The 27,982-nt window shown below is 43.1% G+C and overlaps 1 protein-coding gene across 7 annotated transcripts in view; it reads right to left on the reverse strand.

Moving 5' to 3' along the window:
• FBXW8 (F-box and WD repeat domain containing 8) overlaps positions 1 to 27,982 on the reverse strand; it is a 66,774-nt gene that overhangs the window by 17,237 nt on the left and 21,555 nt on the right. For all 7 annotated transcript variants that reach the window (XR_015795444.1, XR_015795440.1, XR_015795443.1 and 4 more), the window contains exons 5-8: positions 24,448 to 24,605; positions 11,841 to 12,037; positions 11,067 to 11,276; positions 1,437 to 1,564 (exon numbers count right to left, since the gene is read on the reverse strand). Coding sequence is in view for 1 of the 7 variants with exons in the window: in XM_088136642.1 (XP_087992768.1) it covers positions 1,437 to 1,564; positions 11,067 to 11,276; positions 11,841 to 12,037; positions 24,448 to 24,605 (693 nt within the window). In the remaining 6 variants the exon portion in view is untranslated. The remainder of the gene's footprint in view (positions 1 to 1,436; positions 1,565 to 11,066; positions 11,277 to 11,840; positions 12,038 to 24,447; positions 24,606 to 27,982) is intronic.

A 27,982-nucleotide genomic window follows, 5' to 3' on the forward strand; every position in this document is an offset into this window, starting at 1 on the left:
GTATTCTATCCAGAGTCTGCTGGAGGGGGGGGGGCAGCTAAAGTAAACTTCATGAAATAAATAAATAATAAAATACAATACAATTTTCACGCAGCGCTTTTAATGGCAGGAAAGGAGACGGAGGGTAGAGTGGGGAATAGATGCTAATCGTGAGTTCCCCGCTTTCTCTTTGAACACCCCAAGCTCCAACCATTTCTCTCCTCTCTAGAAGTGGAAAAGTAGGAGAGCACCAAAGGGTTGTTCTTGGGATTGAAGGAGGGGAGGGGAACGAAGACTGGGTCAGCGCTACCTGTTTCAAGGAAGCATGTAAGGACGAACACCAACAGGTAGTGCCTTTTCTTAGGATAAAAGCTGTCACTGTCCTAATTCTTCTTTGGTGCAGATGTGGAAGAGGAGAAGAAACTTCGATGCTCGTGAGAGACCATCGCATCCCTACCATTTTGCCTGAGAGCCTAAGAAAGGGACGGTGGGCTGTATATACCCTTTCTAGAGGTTCTGTCTCTGCCGATGGAGGGTTAGAAGAAGGTGGGGAAAACTAACTAATGTATGACTGGCAAAGCCAAGGAGAGGAAGGCTGTTAATCCGTAAAACCTGGAACTTGTTCAGGTAGAAAATACTCCTTTTTTAAAAAAAAACAAAAGAAAAACTGGAGGGGCACCAGAACTGCCTCAGCATACGCTTTGGCTGCTGCTTGGTGGGGAACGAACCCTTCTGGCTTCAGGAATTTCTCCCTCGGGTGATTTTTCTGGCTTGCCCTTTCAGGAAGTGAGATTTTCCATGCCAGACTCATTTTGTGACTGTCAGGGAGAAAGGAGAAGGCATTCCAAGAGACCTCGCTGGGACGTGCACCAACTGTGTCCACCAAATGGTTTTAAAAAAAAAAAAAAAAGGAGGGGAGGAGACTGCCCCAATTGAGCTTTTAAAAACAAAGTGAAGGAGGGACAGCTGCCAGCCATTACCTAATGCAGTGTTGTCCAAACTTGGCCACTTTAAGATGAGTGGACTTCAACTTCCAGAATTCCCCAGCTGGCTGGGGAATTCTGGGAGTTGAAGTCCACTCATCTTAAAGTGGCCAAGTTTGGACAACACTGACCTAATGCATAAAGTTTGTGCGGGAGCTGCAGGGGTGGCATACTGAAACTTTCTTGAGGTGGAATTTCTGAGGCCTAGAACCACGGAAGGCCAAAGCCCCTTCCGGCTGCTCTCAGAGCCACTTTAGAGTATGGTGGCTGAAAATCAGAGTGATTTCCCACCATTTGGAGATGGAAAACACTCAGAAACGGATGTGTTATCTTTCAACCCAGGAAGCAAATGCCAGACTCATTGACGCTACATCATCACCCTGCCTTTGGCCTTGGGACACCCCCCAAAAAACTTAAATATGCCCCATCCAAATGTTACTCCTCAAAAGGCAACCCACCCTGGCTTAGATTTACCTCCTAACTTTATTTCCAGCCACCAGCATGTGGGGAGGACTGTCCTGGAGGTTGAGGCATGTGAAGTCACCCGAAGGGCTGCCGAGTTGCATTATGCACTGCCCCGTTTCCACGTTGTAGAGAAGGATCTGAAAGAAATGCCACAGAAACACATAGGGGTCAAGTGAGGGCAAAGGTTGGGGTAAACATCCAGCGTTGGGATCATCTGCTGCCTGGATTTCATATATCACTTCTTGGGGTCGGCCTTGAGTTTCTGCAATGCATCTTTTCTTCACAGGAGCTGGAACTGGGCAGAAAACTCATCCGATTAAAAACAAAACAAAACGTGGAAGAGTGAATCATAAAGAGAGACAAAAGAGAAGGAGAAGGAGAAGAGGAGGAAGTAGCAGAAGTGGTCAAACACACAGCTTTAATCACAGACAACAAAGCTTGGCTAGGGATATATATCTGCAACTCTTATCATTTTTTTGTTAAGATGGCTTCTCCAGCTGGGTTGGGTCAGGATTCCTGATGAGCATGGCCATACTAGTTGGAAACTCTGGGGACTGTAGCACCAAGACACCTGGAGCATGACAAGTTGGGAAAAGCACTGACCCTCTAACACAGTGTTTCTCAACCTTGGCAACTTTAAGACATGTGGACTTCAACTCCCAGACTCCCCCAGCCAGCATGGCCAGCTGGGGAATTCTGGGAGTTGGTCCACATGTCTTAAAGTTGTCAAGGCTGAGAAACACCACTCTAATGTCCCTGGAGCAAGCTGCCATCATTCCTGTTTACAGATGAGGCTCACTGGGCTTGGGCTAAGCAATATGGCCAATTTTTTCAGAAAGTTTCTAGACTTTCCTTCCTTTGGGGACCCTGAGCTTAGCAAATGTGATCAGCTATATCTTTCAAGGTGTCTTTCTACGAGGCATATCCCTAGCATTCAAAGATGGAAACTGCTGTAACTCGTGGGCAATTTGGAAGGAGCTCTGGTGTTCCAGACTGTGGACTTTTGCTAATCTCTACCAAACAGATATGCCCAATAAAGCCAACCTTCCTAACTCCAACAATTTTCAAACTCTCAAAATCAAAATTTCTGGACCCAAGCAGAGTACCATTCTTCTTTACACTGAATAATTCAACATACCCTCAAACGCCTTAAGACGGCCTTCACCGTGACGTTGAGTTAAAGACCTCGGAGATAAGGGGGAAAACACGCAAACACACGCACACACACACACACAGAGCATCCATTTCATGGGCGATTCTTCCCATGTTACAAATCCCTTAACGACCTTTACTGTCTCACCCCCTCGCTCGCTCTTTTAATAAGGCTGAGCAAATGGGACTTCATTGTGCTATAGGAGAGCAGAATCAATTATTCATGCCCTGGCTTTCTCTAGTGTTCAGGCAATGCATTAGTTTAATGCCACCTCTTCACCACGATGAAAGTTGGCCATTGGCAACCTTTAGCCTTCGGCAGATAGGCAGGGTAGGAGGGTGTGACAGGCGAAATGGGCTGCAGCGCACGGAGTAAAGAACTGTGTTTTTACCCGGCTATAATGCAAATGGAGCTTTTCTGCAGCCAGGTCGGCCAGGAAACAAAGATTTGGAAATCTTACGTCACCAGCCACCCAAGTCTGCAATTCCCAATAAAGCAAAATCTTTTGTCTGAAGTACGATCAAAACAGAATCTGTCCAGAATCTTGGTGGAAGTGCATTTGGGTATTTCACTTCTGGCGGATTCAGGATTAGATAAATGTTCACTGGTGACTGTCCTTCCCCAAAGGGGGAAAAAAATAGAGTGGTGGGATAAACAGAGGTGTGTGGACACAGGGCTGACAGTACATGGAAAAGAAGGCTGTATCCTTAGGGAGCTTGGTGCTGCTTTAAGCAAGCCAGCCTTAAAAAAAGTACATACTTTAAAATATTTTAAAAAGAAGCCCTCTCTCATCCACTTTGTAAGGCTTCTAAAAGAAGCACAGCCCTGTCTCTCCTTGGTTCTAATCCGGTATATTGGTTGGAATCAGTAGGGTCTAAATCAATTAAATTAAATTCATTATTTCCAGTTTAATCTTTAAAAATTGGACCAGAAACTGAGCAGACCCATCCTGGTCCGCTAATTCCAGGTCTGAAGTGTTGCATGGGTATGTTCAGAAAACATGCTTGGGCCTGGTTTCTGAATTAACCCATAAACTAATCCATAGGCTGGGTTTCCACAAGAGGGTAAACTACCAAATGAACAAGCTCACTGAGGTCAATAAATCTTTACCTGCCTGACTTCAGGCTGTTAATGGAAACAGAGGAAGTTGCCAAAAAGTAGCCCCACATCCCAGACGCTCTCCCAAGTGGGCGGAACATAAAATTTGGGACTCTTTTTGTATTCTTCAGGGTGGGGTGTTTTAAGGGGCACAACGGGTGCTTTAACGGATCCTGATGCTGCTTTGGGAATTCATTTCATCCCTTAAAACGGCGGAACACCCCTCATCCCGGAATGGCCCCTGGGACCACCCACTTATGGAGTGTGGCTCTCAGTGTGCCAGGTAAAGCCCTACGAAGCCCTGATGCCACCTGCTGATGCCCACGCCTGGACTACCGAAGTCACAGCACTGGTGCTTTTCCAAACCCAGTAACTTTCCTCAGAAGCTTTCCAAAGTTGTAACTGAATTGTACTTTTTAACCTTACCGAAAGGAAAAAAAAATGCCCAGAAGATCATCATATTAGCACTGTTTTTAATCTTGTTTTTAACTTTTTAATTTAAATTGGTTGTTCTTAATGGTTTTCATGTATTTCAACTGTTTTATTATGTACGCTGCCCAGAGTCACTACGTGAGATCGGCAGGTATACAAATTAAATAGATAGATAGATAGATAGATAGATAGATAGATAGATAGATAGATAGATAGATAGATAGATAGATAGATGGATGGATGGATGGATGGATGGATGGATGGATGGATGGATGGATGGATGGATGGATGGATGGACGGACGGACAGACAGACAGACAGACAGACAGACAGGAGAGAGAGAGAGAGAGAGAGATTGATTTAAGTTTCATTAACTGCTAAGAGCAAAACCTGTTTTTTTCTGGGCCCCACCTTCTAATTTTTGGAATGTTACTTCAATCCCAAATGTGACTCTTGGCTCAGACAAGTTGGATTAAATTGCACGGAGGGCAAGTTTCATAACTGAAGGAAGATTTGAACCTGTGACTTCCCTGGGTGATATCCCTGCCACCGTGGCTCTCCCTTTATATTCTCTCCAACATTTAATTCACTATGACAAAGTTGTACATTTGATGACAGTAGCTGTGGGGAACAGCTCTATCTGCCTACTCTAAATATGATGTTCAGCCGCACGCTATGAAACCTGTCTATTAACAAATGTACAGTTAGCACATGGACAGTGAAATACATGCTCATACACAGCAAAGCATACTAGTTTGATAATAAATCTACAGATGAGCTAAGATTTGGAAAACTGACTAGAGGGGGAGAGTGGGAATTGGAGGAGGGAGCCAAAAGACATGGAAACCTTCTCAGACCAGTCGCTACGCAGGGTGAAAAATGGGGAACAAGAGGGGGAGTGCAGAATTAAAAAAAGGGGGGGGAGGGAGGAGACAGAAAACAGTTAATATGCATGAATAATGGATGTTTGATTTAAAAGCAGTTTACTCCGATATGATGTAATTTTTTGACAACCAGCCAGCCAGTCTATCTTGCAACTCCCAGCCACAGAAAACTCAGCACTTACAGCATGGAAAGAAACTGAATTTTATGCCATTCCAAAGGTGGATTTTCCACTGGCAAGTGTGTGCATGCGCACCTCCACCTTCCACTCAGGAGTGGCTTGCTTCTGCGTGGTGCTAAACAAAAGGGGTGTAATAAAAGAAAGGAAGAGATTTGGAAGATCGAGCTGAAGCAAATGCTTCGTCTGATGTCTTCAGAATCAACAGGCTGCCTTGGGGTACCCCGCTCCCACCCCCAAAATCACCTCCCCCTACTCTCTTCCTCATATCTAGTTTTGTATACTAAGGCCTGCTGACGCTTTTCAATAAAACAAGAGGAAACGGGCCCGTTTCCTTTCAAGTTGGTGCTAGAAGACAGGCAAAGCTATTGACTCAAAGGTGTTTCTGCCAAGCAGGGCCAGACAAGGCCCAGGGAATGAGTGCCTGGACGGGGGCAAAGCCACGCCAAAGCACCTGCAGTCTCGGCTGTTCCTGCCCTGGATCTTCCCCGAGCCCATCCTGCCAAGCAGGAAACCCAGCCAAGCCAGACGTGGTGCAGAAGAGGCAGATGTCTGTTGGAAGCAGAACGGAAGTAACCAGATTCATTTAACCCCCAAAGAAAGATGAAAAGGAGACTTTGTCCATCGATGGACCAGGAGAGGGTTGGACAAAGGCGGAACGCTTTACTTTATTTAGGAAGTTAGGAACTACATTTATGAGGTCGCCCATCGATCTGATGGAAATCAGGGCGGCGAATGAAAGAGAGCACTGCTGAATCTAGAGAAGGGAGGCGGGCGATCTTTGGGGGAACAAGAGTCACGCTCCGAAACTGGATGGAGCCAGGAGAAAAAAGGAAGGTTTGCTTGAATTTGGAATTAAGTGCAGTGAAGAGTTAAACATGCTCCCCCGTGTACTGAACAGCTTCCCCTTTTGGTCAGATGAAAAATTATAATTCCACAGCGACATCCAAAGGTCATACCCAGAGCTTTGGGGATGGGGAGAATATGAGGTTTGGGGCCCAGATCATATACCCTGAATTAAGAGGCTACTCAGCTGCCAGGCTGAGGTTTTGATTTTAAGCAAAGGGGTCAAACTGGATCCATGAACTTCAGAGCAAAAAGGGCTTCAGGAATCACAGTCTGGCAATTACAACCCCTTTAAATTTCCTTCTGAAATTTTTGAAGTGTTACCAATGAATTTAGGAAAGTGCGAAGAGCCGAAGGCAAACACTTGAGTGGATGAATTGGTGGGTGCAATTCTGAATCAATTCTGAATCATTTTTAGTTAGGGCTGAACGTTTAAGGGGAGCGTTTCATTATTTTGAAGCCGCTCTGGTGGTAGGGCATGATCGCAATAGGGAGCAAAAGATTAAAACCATTATTTTAAATAAAGCTAGCAGCTTTGGGCTGGCTCAAAACAGAATTGATCACTATTGCGGTAATGTGCAATTGCATTTTAAGCGTAACAGAGGTGGCCCGGTTGGGTAGATTAGGCAAATGAAAATTATTTGATAAACAGCATAAAAACAAGGGGTGACTTTAGTCAGGTGGAAGAATCACAGCACCTACTAACTTACCTAAACGTGATCCAGCACATCCAATGCTTTTGCCAAACATGTGCAGATCTACACAATGCCCGGATTTCTGTGTGTGTATATGTGTGTGTGTGTGTGTGTGTGTGTGTGTCCCATCCCACCCAAAGAGTGCCAAAAGGTACCGCTACATCTTCTGTATCAATCTAGAGACAGATCGACGACTTCTGACCAGAGTAATTCACCAATGCAAAGTCCCTTCATGTCTGGGGAATAATTATCATAATAGACATTAGTAATTAGTTTTTGGTGTGATGTCAGCCAGTGCCGCAATGCCAACAAGCCACTGTCCTTGTCAAACACATCCCGCCTGTCTGGGCAGCTTCAGCTCCATCTCCCTGATTAAAATAAACACTGATGCACTGCTCACCAGCCAACTGCCAACATGCACCAAAAAGACTTGGACAATATTTGGATATCACATGGATGCACAGAGTGGCAACTGGGAGCCTCCAGTAGATCTCTTCTAATGCGATGGTGGTGGTGGAACTCTTTAGATGGAACCTGGAGACTCATCTAAAGTCTCAGGTACAAAACAAAGATTGATGTTGGTGGAGAGAAGAATCAAATTTTACCAAGGAAGGTGCTTGAATGCTTAAGGAGGACACGATTAAGGAACCTGAATTGCATTTTTATTAAAAGGCCTAAGCTTTTGTAAGCTACAGCTCATTTTATCAGATGCAACTAAATAGATGGAGTGGAAATCCACAGGCATCTGACGAAGTGAGCTACAGCTCACAAAAGCTTAGGCCTTTTAATAAAAATCTTTCTGATTTCTGGCTGCCATACACTAAGAGAGCTCTCCTACAAGGCCTAATTACATTTGTAAGCTCCATCTCTAACCTACTCCAGTTGGACCAGATCATTTCTCCTTTGTAATCATCTAAAAACAGCAGGGTAAAGGGTTCACATCATACGCCTACAAGCAAAAACCTGCACATAAAAAGAATAACTCTATATCAATAATATGTATCAATATGCCACCCAGAGTCCATTAGAACTGAGGCAGTAGCTAAATCCCATAAAATAAAAAATAAATAGGAATTCTAACAAAAAAGAAATCTGAACTATTAGCACGAGGCCAGTCATGACAGAGACTTTTTTTAAAAAAATTAGTTTCAAAAATTGGCAAATTGTGATGCTACTCTTAAGACCTATTTTACTGCCAGCAGAAGTGAGGCTCAGAGATGGACAACTGGACCACAGATCAGAGGCATGCCCACCCCTGTCTATCAAGTGCTAGGAAAGGTCTACCTGAAACCCTGCCGTTGCCAATTTATACAGACAACCGTGATGAAGAGAAGCCAATGATCCAAAAGAGTCTGCCACTATTGTTAACCCTCCAGCAATCAGAAATCCGTACTGATGAATGGCAAATCACTCAAAGATTTGCCTTGGATGGATGGTTTTAACGTAGCTATTCATTTCAGAAACCTCAGGTTTGATGGGATGAGGAAAAAAAAGAAAAGAAAAGATACACAGACATTCCTGAACATACAACCTTTGGGGTGATAGATTCGCAAAGACAAACTGTTAGCGACATTACAGGCTTATTATGTGGCACCTCTTGATCATCCTCCCTGGAGATTCAGTGGGCCCTGACTCTGCTGGCATTTCAAAAAGCTTTAAAAACATGGAAATCTACCCGGGCACCCGGTTGGGAGGTTAACTAAACCCATGAGATTGATGGTAATTTCTCCATTGTCATTATGTGTTTTAATATTATTAGTTTGTATTGAGCTTTTAGCCCTATGTTAGCCACCCAGAGCTGCTCCTGCAAGACGGGCAGCCATGCAAATCATTTAAATAAATGCATAAATAAATAGTCTGAAATACCATTCCCCTGTCTAAATCCTTTGCAGCCCTTATCTCCTGCCTTGCCAATATGGTTGCAGTAGCAATGAGTATTTTGCAAACTTCTGAAGCCTTCACCTGAACAATTCCAATTCTGCAGCAAGAACAATGCATCGTACTTCAGCGAAACTTGTTGGACTTTTATTTTGTTTAAACTGATCTTGCATATCTTATTAGTCTGCCTTTTTTCCTGGCTTTATATGTCAATTAGCAGGTTATGGAAATAAACAAGCAAGCAAACATCCATATTGATCCAGTTACCTTCTGACTTTTAAAACGTCAACAAGCACTACCCATAAACTTTCAACAACCTATTTGCAGCTATAGGAACTGTGTTTAAAAGAAAGTTAAGATATGTAGGGACCTGAATCCTGCACCTAATAAAACTTACAGATTGGGAATCTGTCCATTTCAATTTATTCAGCTGCTTATTTTTCTGGCCTGCAAGCTTGTTCTGTTCCAGTTTGCAAATTCAGCATACTAATAAAATCCACATACTTTTTAATGCACCTTTAATGCATTATAGATATATTAGTGTACCTTCTTTCTAATACGTGCATTTTTATGTCATGTTTCCTAACATGCATGCATCTTATAATGGGTTTTTCTCTAATGTTGTGCATTAGTGTGTAAAAATATGCTTTAAGGGATAAATTTTGGAAAATACTACATGGAAGTTAGGAAAGCTCGTGCCAAATGAATTTCTCCATATTCCTCTTCTTCTTCATTATCACTGTTATTTTAATATATGTAAACTGCCCACAGTCCACAAGGATGGAGACAGAAAATTGGCATGAAAGAAAAAATAAATAACAATACAGCCTGCATTATTTTGAAGGTCCTACTGAAGCAGTGCATAGACCCAGCTCCAATTATTTATTCGTCCTGCTTAGGAAGCAGAGGTTGAGAAAAAGAAATGAGTTGCTTGAGGCTAAAGTAGAGATGAAATCTTTTCCAGATACAGTACAACACTCATTTGACAGGGGTAGCAATTGACATCAATTTGTAATGAGCGCTGTAGCTAACTAGGAACAGAAACCCCATGAGCCTTAGGACAAGCAGGCTGGAGAGATGTCAGGCTCCCCCCGCCCCCGCCCCAAATATTATCATGACCTCAGGATCCAGCCTAAGACACTTAGAAGCACAACAAAAGGACACCCCCCCCCCCCCAGGATTATTGCCTACTTTATGATTAGCCAGGACTTGGGACCCATTCAGGCAATTCTCTCTCTCTCTCTCTCTCTCTCTCTCTCTCTCGGCTGCAATATTTAAATGAACCCATTTTGTCACCTGCCAGGTATACAGGGAGAACATGGAGATGCAGGGGGCCAAACAGGCCCCGTGCATTTCATCACTCCAGTTACCAAGTTTTGAAGACTCCACGGGCGGCTGAATTCTTTCGAGTCTCCTCAATGGGATCTGCATGTTGCATTTCAGCTGTTTCAGGACATTTTCGGTATCTGAGATCTCTTATAGGGGGAGGTGTAGAGGTTTATTTTACGAAAGGCAAAGAGCTCCCCCTAGAGAGCCTCCAGCTGTCCAGAAGGGACCACCTCCTTTTGCTCTGGCTTGAGGAAGCTAGCAACCTTTAAAAGGCTGGGATCAAGAGGAGGATCCATCTGAACGAGAGAAAAGGGGCTTGAGTATGGCAGGGAGAGCCTTGGAACTCATCAGGAAGAAAGGAGATTATTTCTAAAGCTGACTTTGTTGCCCATTTCCTCGTATTCAAGCATACTCATGCGCTTCTCCAGATCCAGGGAAGAAAATGGGGAGACTTGCGGGGAGAAAGGCTGCAGTTCACTGCTGGAATACCCTACACTGCAAGTAGGAGACCCCAAGGTTTATTCCTCAGAACCTCCCAAAGAAGGTTAAGGTCTGTATTCCCGAGTGTGGGGCACAGAGGAATGAATTTAAAGTACACAAAAGAAGATTCTAATCAAATGGGAGTTAAAAAAAAAAAAAACTTTAACACTTTGACAGTGGAACCAATTCTCCAGAAAAATGGTAACAAACTCTCCTTCGTTGGATGTGTTCAGACACAGGCTATACAACCATCCATTGATGCTTTTGTTGGGATTCCAGCATTGAGCAGAGGTTGAACAGCATAAATGGCCCTTCAAACTCTATCATTCGACGAAATTCAATTGCCTTAAGATGCCACAACACAATGTCAACCCTAAGTAGACAATGTCAACCACTTAGTCAACCCTAAGTAGACATCATACAAATATAGGATTGGAAGGAACTTTGGAGATCTTCTGCTCCAACCACTGCTCACTGCAGGAATCTTCATCCCATTCTGGACAAATGGCTGTCCAGTCCTTTCTTGAAACCCTCCAGTGATGGAGCACCCATAACTTCAGAAGGCAGGCTGTTCTATTGCTTAATAGCTCTGAATCAATCCATGTCAGGATCTATGCATCAGAAAGCAGTCAAGGTCAAACAATATACGGAACCAAAAGTCTTAAGTACCTTGTTGGTCTCGTTAATCAGCCAGCCGAAGCCCCTGACTCCAAAGGCTACCTCGTTGGCTGAGACATCCAGGCATGTCACAGGCTGGCCATAGACAGAATGCAGGACTTTAGCTGGTTCTCCTTCTTTCAAGAAGTAGATTGTGTCCTCTGCTGCTACCACTGCAGCTGGGCAGCCCAAAGTATGGGGCACGAGACAGACCAAGCTGACCTGCAAAGATTTGGTGGATTTCAAGAGGAAGAGTGTTGAGCCTCAAATACTTTTCCCCATCAAATTTTTCTTTCTGCCTCTCCCCAAAACATTGCAATAACTGTACTTCCCCTTCAATGCTTTTGCTTTCATGAGTTTTAATTCTCTTAATCTATGACAGGGAAGAGGCGCATCTCAGTAGTAGAACATCTACATGGCAGAAGTTCTAACACCCCTACTTAAATGTATTATATGGCAGGGATGGGAGGAAGAAAGGTTTGCTGAATGAGCGCTTGTCAAAGCAGAGAGCTTGGTACTACCCCAGGGTCCCCATCCTGGCATATTCCAGATACAGCGGACCAGCCAGCATGTCTATTTTTCAGCTAAATGAACCAACAACCTGGACTCATCTGAGAGAAGCTCCTTTGATCCTTTCTTTTTCATTCTGACCTGCATCCCTTCTCCATCATCAAAACAGCATATTGATCTTAACTGGCTGGTCAAAGGTGATGGGAGTTGTCATCCAACACATTGAAAGGGCTTCTCCTGGATAAAAGATGTTCTCTGAGTAACAAAGAGACTCACCCACTTCTGAATCTCAAAGTCTGCAACGGTTCCCCAATATCCCTTGTCGTTGGCACTTTCCACTTTGACCTGGAACCCTGATGCAGTCGCTATGGTGGCCCCGTCAGTTGAAAGGGCCATTGCTTGAATCTTCTGATTGTGTTGGTACCGGTGGATTGGCTCAGAACCAACCAGCAGGCTCCACACCTTAACTGACCCTGGATACCAAAAGGATGAGAGTGAAGGAAATAGAATGAGGTATACAAACCCATCTCTCCCTATATATAACATATAATGTTGATTATTCTTTTGCTAAGTTAGTTTATTTGTTTGAAATACTTCAAATGTAATGGAACTTGTATTTTAAAATAATAATAATAATAATAATAATAATAATAATAATAATAATAATGCAAAGAGCAGAAAGAGAAGAATTGCATTCATATTGTTTACTCCAAAACTGGAGTGAGGAACATCCACCTTTATGTCACTGAGATGACTTTCCCAAAGTAACTTGCGAATTTTTGGAATTGAGATGTGTGGATCAGTTGAAATTCAATCTGTTTCACCGCTATGAGCTTTCACGTACAATTTTGTTCTATCATGCCTTTTAATGTATGTTTTTTTAAAAACCTTGCATTTACTACTATCTGTAACTTTCCCTAATTTTTCATTCTGATAATTTTGTATACCTAAGATGTACTTTAAAAAAACTAGCCATAATATAGACATTTATTACGCCTTTTCTCAAATATATACTTCATTGTTACCTCCTATGCCATAACTTTTTGGAGAATTATCCCATTTTGCTCTCATAGAAATGCACATTTTTCTTTTGTATTCCTCAACAAATCCTTCCAACAAAATGTGAGTTATCCAATAAGTGGTAGGGATCTCTAGCATTAAAAATGATCAATAAAAAGACAGTACGTTCATCATTCTTATGTACTGAGGGCTGCCACAGAGCTTAACAATTAGAACCTCAAGCAACAAATATGATTTTTCAAAAAAAATCCTGAACTTATTTAAAATATTGGAAACCTTTTTTAGGCATTCACATCTGTTAATGAATTATTGTAATCATTTGGTAGATTAGTGAACTTAAAAGCAATTGACAAAAATGAAGGCAACCCATATTTTTTTAAAAAATCAAAATATTTTTTTTTAAAGAAAAGTAACAGAGTTCCCAGGAAGACCTTGATTCAGACCTATTGTTTCTTTTAAATGTTGCCATAGTCAATGAACATGGTTTCTGTTCAAAAACTGCTCTTCCTTTTCAGGAAATTAATTTGGATCTGTAACTGCTGATGGTTAGTAACTGCTATATCATTATCTTTCCTTTCTGAAAAAATCAAGTATGTCTTTTTTATTTGTGTAGCATTGCTCACAAGAATTGTACTAAAGGGATAAGCATTTTCTTTAAAAGTCCAAAATGTCACAGCATTCCTGGGCCTCCCCCGCCCCCCCATATTAAATCTGTACTTTCTTTTGGTAAATAGGTATTTGATCAAAGATGTCATGTTTTAGTTTGGGAGATAATATTTGAAGGCACGGGCCTGGTGGAACTGTGTCTTTGAGGAAATACTCTGGAAGTCTTCTAAGCTTTTGATTTACTTGATCGTATCTATTGTTTTTATCAAATTCTGTTAGCCTTAAATCAGAGGTCAAATTCATAACAGTTTCTACATCTCTTTTTAAAACCCAAGGCTAAAATTTTGAATAATTCATTATACTGTTCAGTACTTCTAATAGACTAGTGGAATGACAGGTGTAAACACTTGACTTCCTTTTTTAAAATTTTATTTCACTGGGAGTTTCATTTCTCACTTCAGAAATATTTAGCAGTGTACAGTAATCTGTAAACTTGCATCAAATTTATGAATAAAGAGCCATTTCAAGGGGAAAAAAGTTCAAATATTATTTGATGGAATGTTATACATGTGTAAATAGGCTTTTTAAAAATCAAATCTTTTGCATTTGCATCCAATGTCCTATTTAAACCAAACATAAATCTGAATTGATTCAATAATTCAAATTGAGCCAGACCAAGACCAGTTTGCTCAAAGGAGATGCGGCCAAATTGTTCAAACTTCTGGTGGCTAAAGCTGGGGTAGGCTGATAGACATTGTCAGTCACCTGCAGACTAATACTATAAGAAACACAGGTTTCTATTTTTCAGAACTAGGTAAGATGGTGATGGTGATTTTTTTTCTTTAGAATTAGTAGAAATTAAGTGGGGAGTTTACTACTAGGAAAGACTGACACTTCCTCCTCCCCGGGTAATTGTCTACTACTGGCCAACAGAACTGCCACTGCAGCTAATACCATCTTTGGGAACAAACAACACCTTGCCAAAGGCATTTGGAATGGGTAAAGAGTTGCTTGATAAGGGAGGAACGTAACTGGATCATTTGCATTCAGCTGTTCTTTCTAAAGAAAAAGAAGGCACAGACTAGAACGTAGCAGGATAAAAGTGTTACCCAGTCCTGATCCGAATCTAGCATCTATCAACAAGAAACAAAGGTGGAGATTGTCAGTGAAACTGGAGCCGAAACGAGGTTGCTGAGAGTCAATAAATCAGTAAGAATGTAACTGCATCTCGGTGTCCTAAATAGAAAACAGTGAATAGATCAACTGCTCTAAACAGCAACTCTCTACTCTTACTCAGTGAGAACTAGCCATTGAGTGGCTCCTAGGAAATAAAAAATTGCGCTGGGACAAATGGATAGAGATGGAACTGCAAGCCATGAGCTAGATAGGACCCCGTCAGTGGAAGAAACGGGGCAGGAGTTGAAGGCCCTCATTTGAATGCTTTAAAATGTTTTAGCTTTGTTTATTACATTGGATTCTACTCAATGACAATAACAACGCTGAAAATTAGGGCTTGCTATGCAGGAGTGACCGCCTGGTCTCCAGAAAAGTATCTCTCTGTTAGAAGGGAAGAAAAGTCATCAATGTTTCATCGGGGTGCCCTGCGCAAGTCTCAAAGCTTGCTGTAAGGCTGCTCTCCATGGTACTGAAAGCCAGCTGCCAGCCCTACAACTCCAACAATTGGCACCCACAAGATACATTTGGGGCTTTCCCCATGCCCCCAACACAACACAGAGACTAGATCAAACATAACACCAAGCTAGGGCTTTTTAATCAATCAATCAATCAATCAATCAACCAATCAACCAACCAACCAATCAAATCTTTATTACTGTCAAAGACCAGCACAGGGGCTTTTTAATTCATTGTTCACTGAATAAACTTGAACTAGCTCAACCTGCACAATGCAGGTTTACAAAACACAGTGGTTGGGTTCACGCAATGAAACGCAGGATGGGTTAACGGTTGGGCTACAGAGTCTCTGCCTGACTGAATAAAGGGAGGTCATGAGTTCCCTGAAAGGTACATAAAGCCACATCAGGCAGCGTCGGATTGGCACCCCGTCAGGTTGCAAATGTTTCTTCCCCCAGTTGAAAGAAAGCAAAGCCAAGAGAAGGATAATCATACAGCATCCCAGCAAATTTAGAGGGTTATTTATGTGCACTTTGGTAAAGATTATTTTGATGCCTACGAAGCACTTCCGCGTGGCAAAATAGCACCAGCAATCTCAGGAGCTATCTAATGGCGCTGCCTCTAAATATTTATGCTCCTCATCAGGGGAGTGAACACAATCATAGAAGCCATTTTGGTTTTTGCGCGTTTTTTTATTAGGGATGCATATTTAAATTAATCTATTTGCCTAAACAATTAGCCGCCTCGTTTTGTGTGCACAGAGCCAAAACTGCAATTAGACTTCCATCAACATGCAAAAGGCCCAAATAAAACTGCCCCAACGGAGTCGTAAGGCACTTGGAGTTGGATTTTTCCAATTTTACTTCGAGACCTAATGGTAATTATCTTGATTGTTTGAAAGGTAAATAACAACTAAGCTGGTTTTGAAAATAAGAAAGCCTACAGAACAGCATCACCCAACACAGAAACAAATTAAGTTCTCCTTTTTAAAAAAGAAATAAGAGCATCATAAGCCACAAAGCCAACTTTTGAAGCCCAAAGCAGTTTGAAAAAGCTGCGCATTAACTATATCCCACAGTCACTGATTCAGCTTTGAATTTGACTTTGAGAACTCAATAAAACCTGCCATGTGCGGCCTTTAAAATTCACTGACCCAAATTTATACCGTGCACTAAAGCAAGACTTTTTTATTGAGTACTTACTTAGGAGCCTTACCTTGTACAGTGAGACTAGTTTTCCACCTGTCCTGGGACTGTCAACTCCAGTGACAGATAACTTAGCAGCTCCCAAATATTTGAGCCAATTCCTATCACTTGGCCAACATAACGTGGCTCCTAAGAACTGATACAAAGAGAGGACGCTGATTCTCATCTTATTCTAATAGGAACTAGGTCTCCAGAACTTCTTGCATCATAACATAATTTCACCTGAGTGAATTGGCTCTAAAGAGAACCATATTCACCTGACAGTACAGGTAATCCTGTTTAGTGACCACAGTTACGACGGTGATGAAAACGTAACTTTGTGACCAACCCTCGCATTTATGACCTTTGCAGGTCTGTAAAGCAAAGGAAAGCTGAAGTCAGATTGTAAAAGTGTGATGTTTCACTTAGCGACCACTTTGCTTAACGACCAAGTTGCTGGTCCCAGTTGTGATCACTAAACAAGGACTACCTATACAGGAATAATGAGTGCAGGGCAGGGTACTTCTGGGATGAGAGCACAGAAATAAAATAAAGCAGGATGGTGCCAACTGACTCTTCCCTGCTCCCTGTATACCCCAATAAAAACTGGTGCATTGAACCCAAGAATGCATGAGTTGCATGGACACAGGTGCTAGTTGTATCCTTCTTCAAAACAGTGCACCTGTCTCCACATGACATTCTAAATCTCATTTTTTCAGGATTGCTCCTGAAGAAAAGGAAGGAATCAGAAGGTGCTTTCAGGCAGAAGCGCAGAGCCGAAGCTTACAGAACTGCAAGTGATTCCAAGAAGGAACATGGCCTTCAGAGAACTCCTAAAATTGTTATCCAATTGTAATTGCTTTCTGAGGCAGAAGAAGAGAATTATTCAATGCATTAAGAAATTCTGAGTATGTAAGAAGCTTAACTTATTTAATTTTAATTAAATGGGAATGTACACGAGATCAAATTTATTATTTGTTTTGTCCACCCTCACTCCTTTGGAGACTGTGGTCCACAGTTGAGAAAAAATCCCCCACTCCTGTCTTAAAAGACTACTTTTGATTGTAAGGGTCTTCTCAAGTCTCATAATCAGGCCTTGGTTCTCAAGTCCATTCTTAAAAATACCTCTCCCCAGCAGGGAGAGAGAGAGAGAGAGAGAGAGAAAAAAAATCAGTTCCAATCCGGAAGGTGCTTTTAGGATTCATCTCTACTGCCCTCATGACTATGGGTTTCAAGCCTGTGAGTGCGGTTTGCATTTTGACTGATTTGCTGCGATGTGATTATTACTGTAAACAGTGCTTGTAGTCAGCCTACATTGTATTTGTAGGGGAAATAAGAGCTTCTGCTTATCATGAGCCACCTTGGAATACCAGCTTTGCAAAGGCAAAGAGGTAAGTCATTCCAATACATAAAGGAAATACAATGCGAGCTGTCTTTGGCTATTACAGTGGTTCACGAACGCTTCTGTTCACGACCAATTCGGGTCACGAACAGCTCCGTTCGCAAAATTTTGCCTCCGTTCGCGAACGCCGGATCGGGTGACGAACAGGATCCGCGGCCATTTTCCCTGCCGTGACACGTGGTCGTGGCTTCCTGTAGGGAGGGGGACTCTCCCTCCAAGCAGTAACCACCTCCCCACCCGCCTTCCTGTCCTCCTCGCCAGAAGTCGCGTCGAGCAAGGTTAGCGTTCTCTCTCTTCGGGCTGTACTTTGTGTCATAGTTTTGCGGTTTAAAAAAAAAAAAAAAACATGGTTCAGAACAGATTAACCGTAATTACATTGAACCTTATGGGGAAATTTGATTCGGGACGCGATCAAAAATCGGTTGGCGACCACATTCGGAGGGGTCAGAACGGATTAATCGTATTTACATTGAACCTTATGGGAAAATTTGATTCGGTTCACGACCAATTCAGTTTGCAACCAGAGTCGCGGAATGAATTAAGTTCGTGAACTGAGGTACCACTGTATTTCCTAATAATTAATACTGTAATGCAATGCAGTGCAATAATAGGTCCTATCTATGAGGAAAGTACATCTAATGAGACCACGAAAAAGGGCCTTCACAGTGGTGGCCCCCTCCCTATGGAAAATCATTCCCCCGAAGATAAGACTGGCCCCCACCTTGATACTTTTTCAGAAAACGGGGTTTTGCCAGTGGGCCTGGGGACCCCAGGTTGATACGGAGCCGATCAAATGGTTGATTTGATTGTGTTTGTAGCTGCCGTGGGGGTCGAGGGGTTGATAGGCTTTTTGCATTGTGGATTTTAATTCTGTAAGCTGCCCGGAGTCACCTTGTGTGAGTTGGGTGGCCATATAAATCTGTTAGCTAGATAGATAGATAGACAGACAGACAGACAGACAGACAGACAGACAGATCCTGTGACAGACAGACAGACAGACAGATCCTCAGACAGACAGACAGACAGACAGACAGACAGACAGACAGACAGACAGACAGACAGACAGACAGACAGACAGACAGACAGACAGACAGACAGACAGACAGACAGACAGACAGACAGACAGACAGACAGACAGATAGATAGATAGATAGATAGATAGATAGATAGATAGATAGATAGATAGATAGATCCTGTGTCTGTTAATCTGCTGCTTCTGCCGGTCCCAAAGTGGAATGCCCCAAAAGGAAACGCAGTGTCCCGTGCACTTACGTGAACCAACATGTGTTGGCATACGGGTGAACAGGCCAACCGATGACTGGTTCTCCTACGCTTCACACAAATATGGGGAGAGTCCTGCCTTTGTTCACCCAAGAGCAGTGAGGAGGGGAAGGCTATTTTGTCCACTCTTCCCTCCCGTGGCACAAAACTTTCTGCAGTGCAAAGCAGAATGGGAGAGGGCGGGAGGGTTAAAGCAAACAGTCTCCCCCCTCCAAGGCCGTGGCTCTGTGCCAGACCCAGGCAAGCATGGAGCAGATGGAGCCCTGGCATGGCCCCGACGGCTCCTGCATTAGCAGCATCTGCTCATTACCCAGAAACTCTTCCCTCGCTTTCTCTAATGCTCCAGGAAAAGCATTTTGATTTGATTCATTTCGGGTAAGGCAACGTGGAAGGCAATTAGTGGTAAAAAAAAAAAAAAAAATCAAACTGGATGCCTGCCAGTGCTGACAATGGGAAACAAGGCAGAAGACACAGGAGGCTGGTCAGTTGGAATTCAAAACATCACAACTGTGGATTCAGCTGCCAAGTCTCCTTGGCTTCCCAGGTGTCGATGACAGGCCGGGAGAAGATGCCGCAGACCGCAAGAGTTTCCACCCATTGTTCAATTCCTTTGCAGCTGATCTCCCATGATTGGGGCTGTAAAGTTATGAATGGGACATAGGTTCAAACAGCCCAGTCCTCGGCAACTTCCTTTCGGAGGATAAGTGAAGCTGGGGCGAAATGGGGTGGGTGACTCAAGGCCACGGGGGCCACACTCCACTCTCCCACTCAGGGTCCGGCAGCCCTTGAAATCAAATTAGCCATGAAAGTCGGTGTGTGAAATGTCTCCATGCAGCTTTCAGGGACTCATCATCATCATCATCATCATCGGCAAAAAGGTGGCCTCCTGGACAAAATCTCAAAAATACCCAAAGATGCCCAAATCAGTCCACTGAGGCACACCTTCCTCAAATTGGTGCAAATTGGTACACTCCAATTTGGTGCACTCCAAATATCCTGGGCTTCAACTCTTAAAACTACAATCTAGCAAGACCCTCAGCCAGATTCCAAGGCACTAGATTCCCACACATTTGGAGGGACCCACCGTAGGGGAAGGCTGCACCAAGCAACCTGCCTCACCCACAGAAAAAAAGTAGCCCAGAATTATGACTTGACTTAAGCTAAATCAATGTTTACCAACCTGAGCAATTTGTAGGAACATGGACTTCAACTCCCAGAATACCTAGCAAGGATTATGCTGGTTGGGGAATTCTGGGAGTTGAAGGCCCAGGTTGAGGGAGATCTGATTTGGGACGTGTGTTTACTGTTGCTGTAGCCTTTTAACATGGTGACAATCCTCCATGGGGATATTGAATATATCAAATATTCCTCCTTAATTTTGACTTTCTACCTAGAACTAGATACAGAAGTATAATGGTACGTGGGAATGGTCTTGGGAGACAGGAGGAAGAGTTGCAGACTAGGCAATGGTCAGATAAGAGGCAGATGAGCCCGCAGCAGGAATGGGGGTGTGGTAAATGTCCTAGAAGGGATCCTTTCTAGTTTCTCAGAGTGTAAAGGTGAGCGGGGAGAGATGCACGTTCAGACTTGAAAGATTATGTTACTGCAAGGCAGACGAGAAGAGAAAAGCTTGCTTACGTTTCCTTACACAAAGGAAGGAAGGATGTGATCTTCCCCTCCAGGAAAAGTAAGATCTCATCCTCCCTTAGACCGAGACCTCCTCGCTCGTCATATGCTTAAGACGGAGCATTGACAGCTGACCCCAGCCATGGCGATTTCCCAAAGAGCAAATGCCTGCATCCCAAAGACAAAAAACAACCCCCCCCCAAAAAATCCGAAAAAGGAGGGACCTTCCAATACTTTCCAATGCTCTGACATCAGGTACAAGGCAGTCGTGGGAGTGGAGTATTGACAATTCCTCGACAACAGAGCTCGCCCAGGGGCGGAAGCAGGGGGATTTAATCATCAGGGAGATCTACAACACTTTTCGCTCAGCCAGTAAGCTGCGAGGACAAGGCAGGCATAAAAATGCCCACTGGTTCCTCTCGGAGACTGGTTGCCAAGGGCATCGCTGCTTGAGCGCTGCTGAATGGGGAGAAAATGGTGTTGTGTCAACGAATTTGCTAAGAGCGGTTTCAACAGTGGGGACTGACAGCACTGCCTCCGAATGCTACCAGATGGCTTCTGTACTCACCACACACATAGAAAAGCAAAACACGTGCACCCCCGAAAGAAAACATGCACGCACACGCACACACACACACGGGGGGGAGGAAGCTGCAAAAAATGTTTTCAATGATAATTGCTTTGCAAATAGCAAGAATTATGATGTACAAAGTCTTCTCCTGTTAACGTTTCCTGAGATGTCTTCCTGTGAATCTCACAGATTGAGGTGGACGATGTGTGGGGGGCCGTGCATAAAATAGTTCAGGATGGTGCAAAGCGGGTAGGCGTGGATGATTTCCAGCTTAACCATGTTTTAAACTCTGATAAATCTGTCCTACAGTCTATGCTACGGTCTCCATGTATTTTGCAGGAATGGCAGGAAACTAAATTTCAGCAATCCAAGATGAGGCTCCGAGAATGCTTACCGGATGTCAACTGCTACTATCAGGGATGGAATTAAGCATTGATGCGCTGAATGGACAGCTACTTAGGAAGGATAAGATATTACCCTGTTATGTGAGGGTTTTTTCCCCTGTTTATTTTGTCCGCTTTTGTAGGTATTTATTGGTTTTTAATTGTACGCTGTTAAGAGTTGGTTTCGAGTTGGAGCAGCCTTATAAATTGAAGTCATAAATAAATAAAGCTATTTAATTTAACTTTTATTGGCCTGGGACCGCAAATAAAGAAAGAAATTACATTGCACTGAATTAAATTAAATAAATAATAACAGAGACTCAGCGCATCCTAGTTATGAGATAGGCACTGTCCACTTATCTGCTAGCACAGCGTTTCTCAACCTTGCTAACTTTAAGATGAGTGGACTTCAACTCCCAGAATTCCCTAGCCAGCCATGCTGGTTGGGGAATTCTGGGAGTTGAAGTCCACTCATCTTAAAGTTGCCAAGGTTGAGAAACACTGTGTTAGAAGTAGAACATTTCTACATGGGGAACCACTTTGTTCCTTTCAATGGAAGAAGAAGAGGTCAAGCAGAGGCGTTGAAAAAGTTGCAAGGTCAGAACAGTCATTCTATCTTTACTGGGAGTGTTCAGATGGTGTTCCAACCTTAACGGATATGTTTCGAGGTCAGAACAGCATGGAAGGCTGACAACTGATTCAGGATAGCCTGTTCAGTCTTTGGAAAGGGGTATTTGGGGATTAGAATATTCCAGCCTTGGAATGTTTTGCACATCAGATTGGATTTGCATTCTTCTAGAGTCAAAAAGATCACGCACAGTGATTCATGCTTCTGCTACTGAAACTTTACACACAAAATAACTTGCTCTGAGAATCTGCTAAGGAGTGAGCTTGCCAATTTTAGAGAGAAATGGTTATCTATTCACTCTGCACTTAGCTTCAGTAGCCACACAAGAGCTCTACTCTAAAGGCAGATGGGGCCAAGATAAAGATATTGGCAGGGTGGGGACAAAGACTGAATTTGATTTAATTCAAATTTAATTTAAACAAGATTACATTAACCATGATTCACTCCCTAATCCCCTATGTCTCCCATGCCTGTTCACCTGTTTGTCACATTAAAAATTTAAGTTATGGCAGCAAATTTTGGAGGGGTTCTGACAGACACACACAAGGATTGGGAGGGACTACAGATTGTGTCCCTATTTAACAAGGGTGGAAAGCCATGGCTCTCCAGATGTGGCTGAATTATAGCAACCCCCTCTAAAAATGGCCATCAGTCATTCAGTAACATCTGGAGGGCTTCAATTCCCCATGAATGTGCTGGAAATGTTAGTGTGATCTGTGGTGATGCTCCTAGATAGAGAGTACATCTGAACAGTCCACAGACATCCATTCCAGTGATAGCCCTGGATGGGACACATTTCCTTGAAAGAGCAGGTCTGTGACTTGGGTTTTTCTGGTTGTGTGACTCCTACTAGAACAGCAGGCAGAGACTGAGGCCAGGGGACTCTCTGCCCAGTTTATGCAGGTGTAACAACCTTAGTCCTACCTGGATCAAGAAGATCTCATCACCACACAGCTTGATTACTACAAAGTACTTTACATGGGTCTGCCTTTTAAGACAACTGGGAAGCTACAACTGGTACAGGATGCAATAGCCACGCTGTTAGTAGGTAAGATTCACTACTGCAATAGAAACATCATTCCTCCAGTCATGGCACTGGTTACCAGTAGGCACCTGGGCCCAGCTCAACATCCTGCTTATTTCCCATAGAACCCTACACAGTGCAATCCCAGGCCATTACCAGGGATTTGTGATAGCCCTGATGTTTCAGAACACCTTCCCCAGAAATGCACGTGGGTGCCTTGTTTTGGACCTTTTGAAACACCATGAAAACATTTTTTTTTTTTTCCACCAGGCTTTCAAAGCCGAATGGCAACTGAATGGCTGCTGTTCCATCTTTTATATATTTTTATGTTGGGGGAGCTACTTTACTCTGTGTTGGAGGGTGAGTTTTATACTGTTTTACTGTATGGGTTATTGTTTAATGTTTTTGTACATTAAAAAAACTTTTTGCCTAAAGTCTCTTGATGGGAAGGGAAGGGAAGGGAAGGGAAGGGAAGGGAAGGGAAGGGAAGGGAAGGGAAGGGAAGGGAAGGGAAGGGAAGGGAAGGGAAGGGAAGGGAAGGGAAGGGAAGGGAAGGGAAGGGAAGGGAAGGGAAGGGAAGGGAAGGGAAGGGGAGACTTTGGCTGTGAAATGTGATTTTACTAGGAAATCACTGGTATTTGGGAATAGTGTGTTTTACTGAATGTTCTCTGTCTAACAAACTGAGAATGAGAACTGCCTGGGGTGTTGGGAATAAAAGAGCTTTTCATTTATTTTGCATATTAAAAAAGCACAATCAGCACAAGTTTTGTCAGTGGTTTTTTTCCCCCTAACTCAGCCTACAGGCAGCCATCTTCCTTCTGGCAACTGACACATCCGTCCTGTTTGAAAATGTGCAGTGGCAAAAGTGCACCGAATTTACTTCATTTTGAATCCAGGCAGATCTTCCCTTCTATGGGAATGACCAAATCAGCACCCCATTTTTTTTTTTGGCCAAAGATCTACACATCTTGTTTGTGGGGCAAACATTCTCTTCTTGTTATCTACAGGAACCAATCAGATCAAAGGTTCCAGATACATTATTTTGCTCCACAATCTTGGTGTGCAAAGAAACATGTGGTGATGATGGTAGGAGAATGGAAGAGACAGAAGGCGAAGGATTTGCATCTACAGTACAACATCTGATTTGCTCTTTGTCTTACCGGCCTACTTCCCTACATCTCGAGGAAAAGAAACAAAATCAGACAGGCCAAAACAAGTTGTTTGCTCATGACAAGCTTGGCCAGGCTGCAGCCTGGCACCAATCCTCCAAGCTGCGGTTCCAGGAGGAATTAAAGCCATCGTTTTAATGGGCACCGCGATCCAAGGCCTCCTAATGCAATGAAGGTTATCAGCCAACTTTCCCACATAAAAGCAAGTGTGAGCGCACACACGTGTGTGTACAGAGAGGATTAGAATTGCTCTCAGAAAGAATGAAAGAAAGAAGAGGAAAAAAAGCTGGGCACAGCTGCTTCATTTCCAGAAAGCTTTTAAAACACAATATTAGGACAGATTTGCTGTTAACTTACCATCCTCGTAGGCTGCCACAGCCAGGGAGCTGTTTATTCTCACAAAGGAGGCATGTGGCCGGGGGCCAAGCTCCACCGAGCCGTGCTCCGGTTCCAGGACGGGGGCCGAATAGTCCCAGGTGCGCGTGTCCCACAGCTTCACATCGCCTGACGTGTATCTGGAACAGAAAGCCGAGCCCGGGTTCCAAAAGCTGCAGGAGTCAAGGTCTCTTCGGTCGCAAGCCTTGAGCTTGGTTTGGATCCAAGGTTCCCTCCTGGGAGGACAGAGGCCCTTTCTGCAAAGGAGGGTGGGCAACCTCTTCCTTTGCTCTGCCAGTGGCTGGGCTTGTGCCTCACCAAGGAAATTCAGAAGGGAACCTCTCTCTTTCCTGTAGTTCATACATCGTTTATAACGGCCAAGAACACATGGCCAATCTTTTCCCAAGGTTCTTCTCTCTACAATGAAGGGCAAGAAGAAAGGAAAACACTGTTCCACCCAACACTGTATACTCCTTCTTAAAAAAGGAACCTGGAACCCTGCTTCTCCTTCTCATTGAGCACACAGCACTAAAGTAAAATCACAAATCATAGTTCCTTGGCTGTGTATCTTCAATTTTAAGAACCAAACTCATTCTCTAAGGGCTGGCCTTTCTGTGGTCAACGTGACACCACCCGGACAGGTTCAGTAGAGTTTAAGAAGTATAAGGAAGCAATGGTTCTGGAGAACACTACAGTAGAGAGTTTGAATTATGGTACTTTTCCCCACACCTTTTAAATGTGTGGATATCACTTCCCAGAATCCTGCAGCCCATAAATCATTCAACCCATTTAAAAAACAACTTGAGATGAAACCAGTGAACTTCTCTGATGACTACAAAGACAACAAGATGCTAAGAATGCTACCATTTTTAATCTGGTCCACATAAAAAAAATCAATCCATACCTCACACCTAATTTATGGAAGGTCTAGTCCAAAACAGTAGCTGGAACCATGAAAACAACTGGCCAAACTAACAGATGATTAGTATTTTATTTATCTGTTTGTATACTGCCGTAATTCAATTAAGAGTCCTAGTGGTTTACAAGTGTATATAGTGTTAATTAATTTTAAATAATTAAAATAAACAATAATCACAACCATGTTTTATTTATTTTATTATTTTATTTAATCTGGATGCTTACTAAACATGTGGATTTCAACTCCCAGAATTCCCTGCATATTGGTCAAGAACTCTGGGAAATGAAGTCTACACATCTGGAGAGAACCCATTTGGAGAAGGCTGCTTTCATTGATTAATCCTGACATTCATATATGCTTGCTTGTCAAGGCCCATGCCTTCAAAAGTCCATTCACAATAACAATAGATAAAGTCTACTTTCATGTAAGGCTTGACCTCAGGGATATCTCCAGGATGTTTCCTTGAAAACATCACAGAAGTGGCTTGGCATTGCTTTCTTCCACAGTGTTTTGCAACCTCCTAGTTTAGCTTACAGCCCTGATCTTTCTTGGTAAGCTTCCATCCAAGACTTAACTAGGTCCTACTTTGTTTTTCTAAGACATTGTTCAAGTTGCTGTTACTTCTACCCATCCACTTCAGATGTCTTGAAGTCTAACTTTACTTAGCAGGCAATGCTGGTCAATTGTTCTTGTTTTCAACATCTAACATGGTTGTGGGGGGAGGAAAGAGATGGTCTCCCAGTTTGGTCGAGCCTGGGAAAATAACTCCCAGCCCTTAACAACACATGGCTATTTTAACTAAAACAAGAAAAGCTGGGGTAGATCCGTGGTGTCACTTATTTGAGATATGGTACAACCACTGATTACCTGGCAACATCCACATTGGTTTCTTCATTTTACAGACAGAGGAGGAAAAGGGAACACAAACAAAGGAAGTACTTCAGCTGGGTAGACTGTAAGTGGTGGAAAGGTGCTGGGTGCTAGCCCAACCAAGTAGGGCTGAAGAGGTTGGCAACTTCCTGGATACCACCCTCTCCCCCCCCCCTAAAAAGACAAAGCTGCAGAAAGCTCGAGTAGCGACGCCAAAATCAATCTCTCTCCAGAGCCCCAGATGTCCCTATCATTGCCTAATGACAATGATACTCTGCCAATTAAAGACTCAGCTATCACTGTTGCATTGTTAGTAAGCTTTTGGCCCCCAATGTTGATGGCTGTCTAATTAGCATCGGTGCAAAGTACAACTTTAAATTACGCACACAAGCTGACAAACGCACAGAAAAAGAAGTCATCGATAAGAGGGTTCGACCCATAGCACCCAGACTGGCATATGACCGTCTTTCACAAACCCTGCTTTCTGTTGGGAGGCCGAGAGAGACTCTAGATTAGTCAGACCAACAAGTTGTTCGGGGGTTGACTAGTAAGACGCTGAGAGGAATCAGGTCCCTCAAATTAGATCATTCATCTGACAAGCCATAAATGTGTCGTTCAGGTGCAATTTCTACATTTGCATATGAGTAAAAGCTGAGTGAAAGGAGGCAAAAAAATAAAAGGGAGAAACCAAATGTTTGGAAAATGAGTAACAGGGTTAAATCTCAGGAAGGTGGATTGGGGTTAAACATTAAGAGAGGATGCCGTGAAAGATCTAGATATGTAGATAATGTAAATCTATCTTTCTTTCTCCCTGCTTTGGTATGTTTTTAATCCTGTTCTTGCTAGTCAACTGTTTTGATGTTAGCTTGGGAGTCAGGTGGTGAACAAATAAAAAATACAATAAGTAAGTCTTGATTTGCAATGACTCTGGGTGAGTTCTATATTTCTGCTAGCTGTATGTAGTGATGTGTTATAACAGGTCAATGAACCAACCACTGCTAGAAATTTTCTGGTAAAGATGTAGAGATACAAGTGTCTCCAATTCCATGCCCTTCTGATCCTGACATTTTAGTAGGTACGGCCAGCACGTTTTGATAATGGTTCTCACCCTCTTACAATGAGGATTAGAATTTGATTATATTTTTTTCATGCAGTCCTAAAGCCTCAGGTTGTACACCTCTGAACCAAGAGCTAACATTGCATGACCTTACGAGTGCAGGAAACTGCTCTCATGTAGAGCTCAGTTCCTGCTCATCTAACTGAGGGCTACATGCTGTATCCTGGTTTGAAAAGCGAAAGGCAACACTGAAAAACAAAATAAAATAAAAATAAAATTGGCAGCTGAATTCCGGGATTTTTAAGCTGAAAACTCCTGCAGATGGTCCCTTGATGCTCATTTCTCTTCCCATTCCTCTAAACATGAAACACTGCCATTTCTTGGGAAACTCAAGGGAATGCAACAAAATCTGGGCTTGACATATTAAATGATGGGTTTGAAAGTGAGGGAACGTGGGTTGCTAAAAGCACATTTCAACAAAATCCATTTGATAAACCAATCGCTCAATGACTGGGCCAAGCACTAGCCCACCCCTATCCTGGTTCACCTGCAAGATTCCTTTTTTTTTTTCATGGCAGAGGAGCATTTGTCACTGCAACCAATTTCAATTTTCCTCCCACCCCACTTTGAAACCTGACCTCTCCTCCCCTTAGTGCTGATGATGTCATCTA

Source organism: Python bivittatus, unplaced genomic scaffold (genome assembly GCF_059951505.1).
Source record: "Python bivittatus isolate LINGU-HERP-01145 unplaced genomic scaffold, Pbiv_v1 ctg000110_np1212, whole genome shotgun sequence".
NCBI lineage: Eukaryota > Metazoa > Chordata > Lepidosauria > Squamata > Pythonidae > Python > Python bivittatus.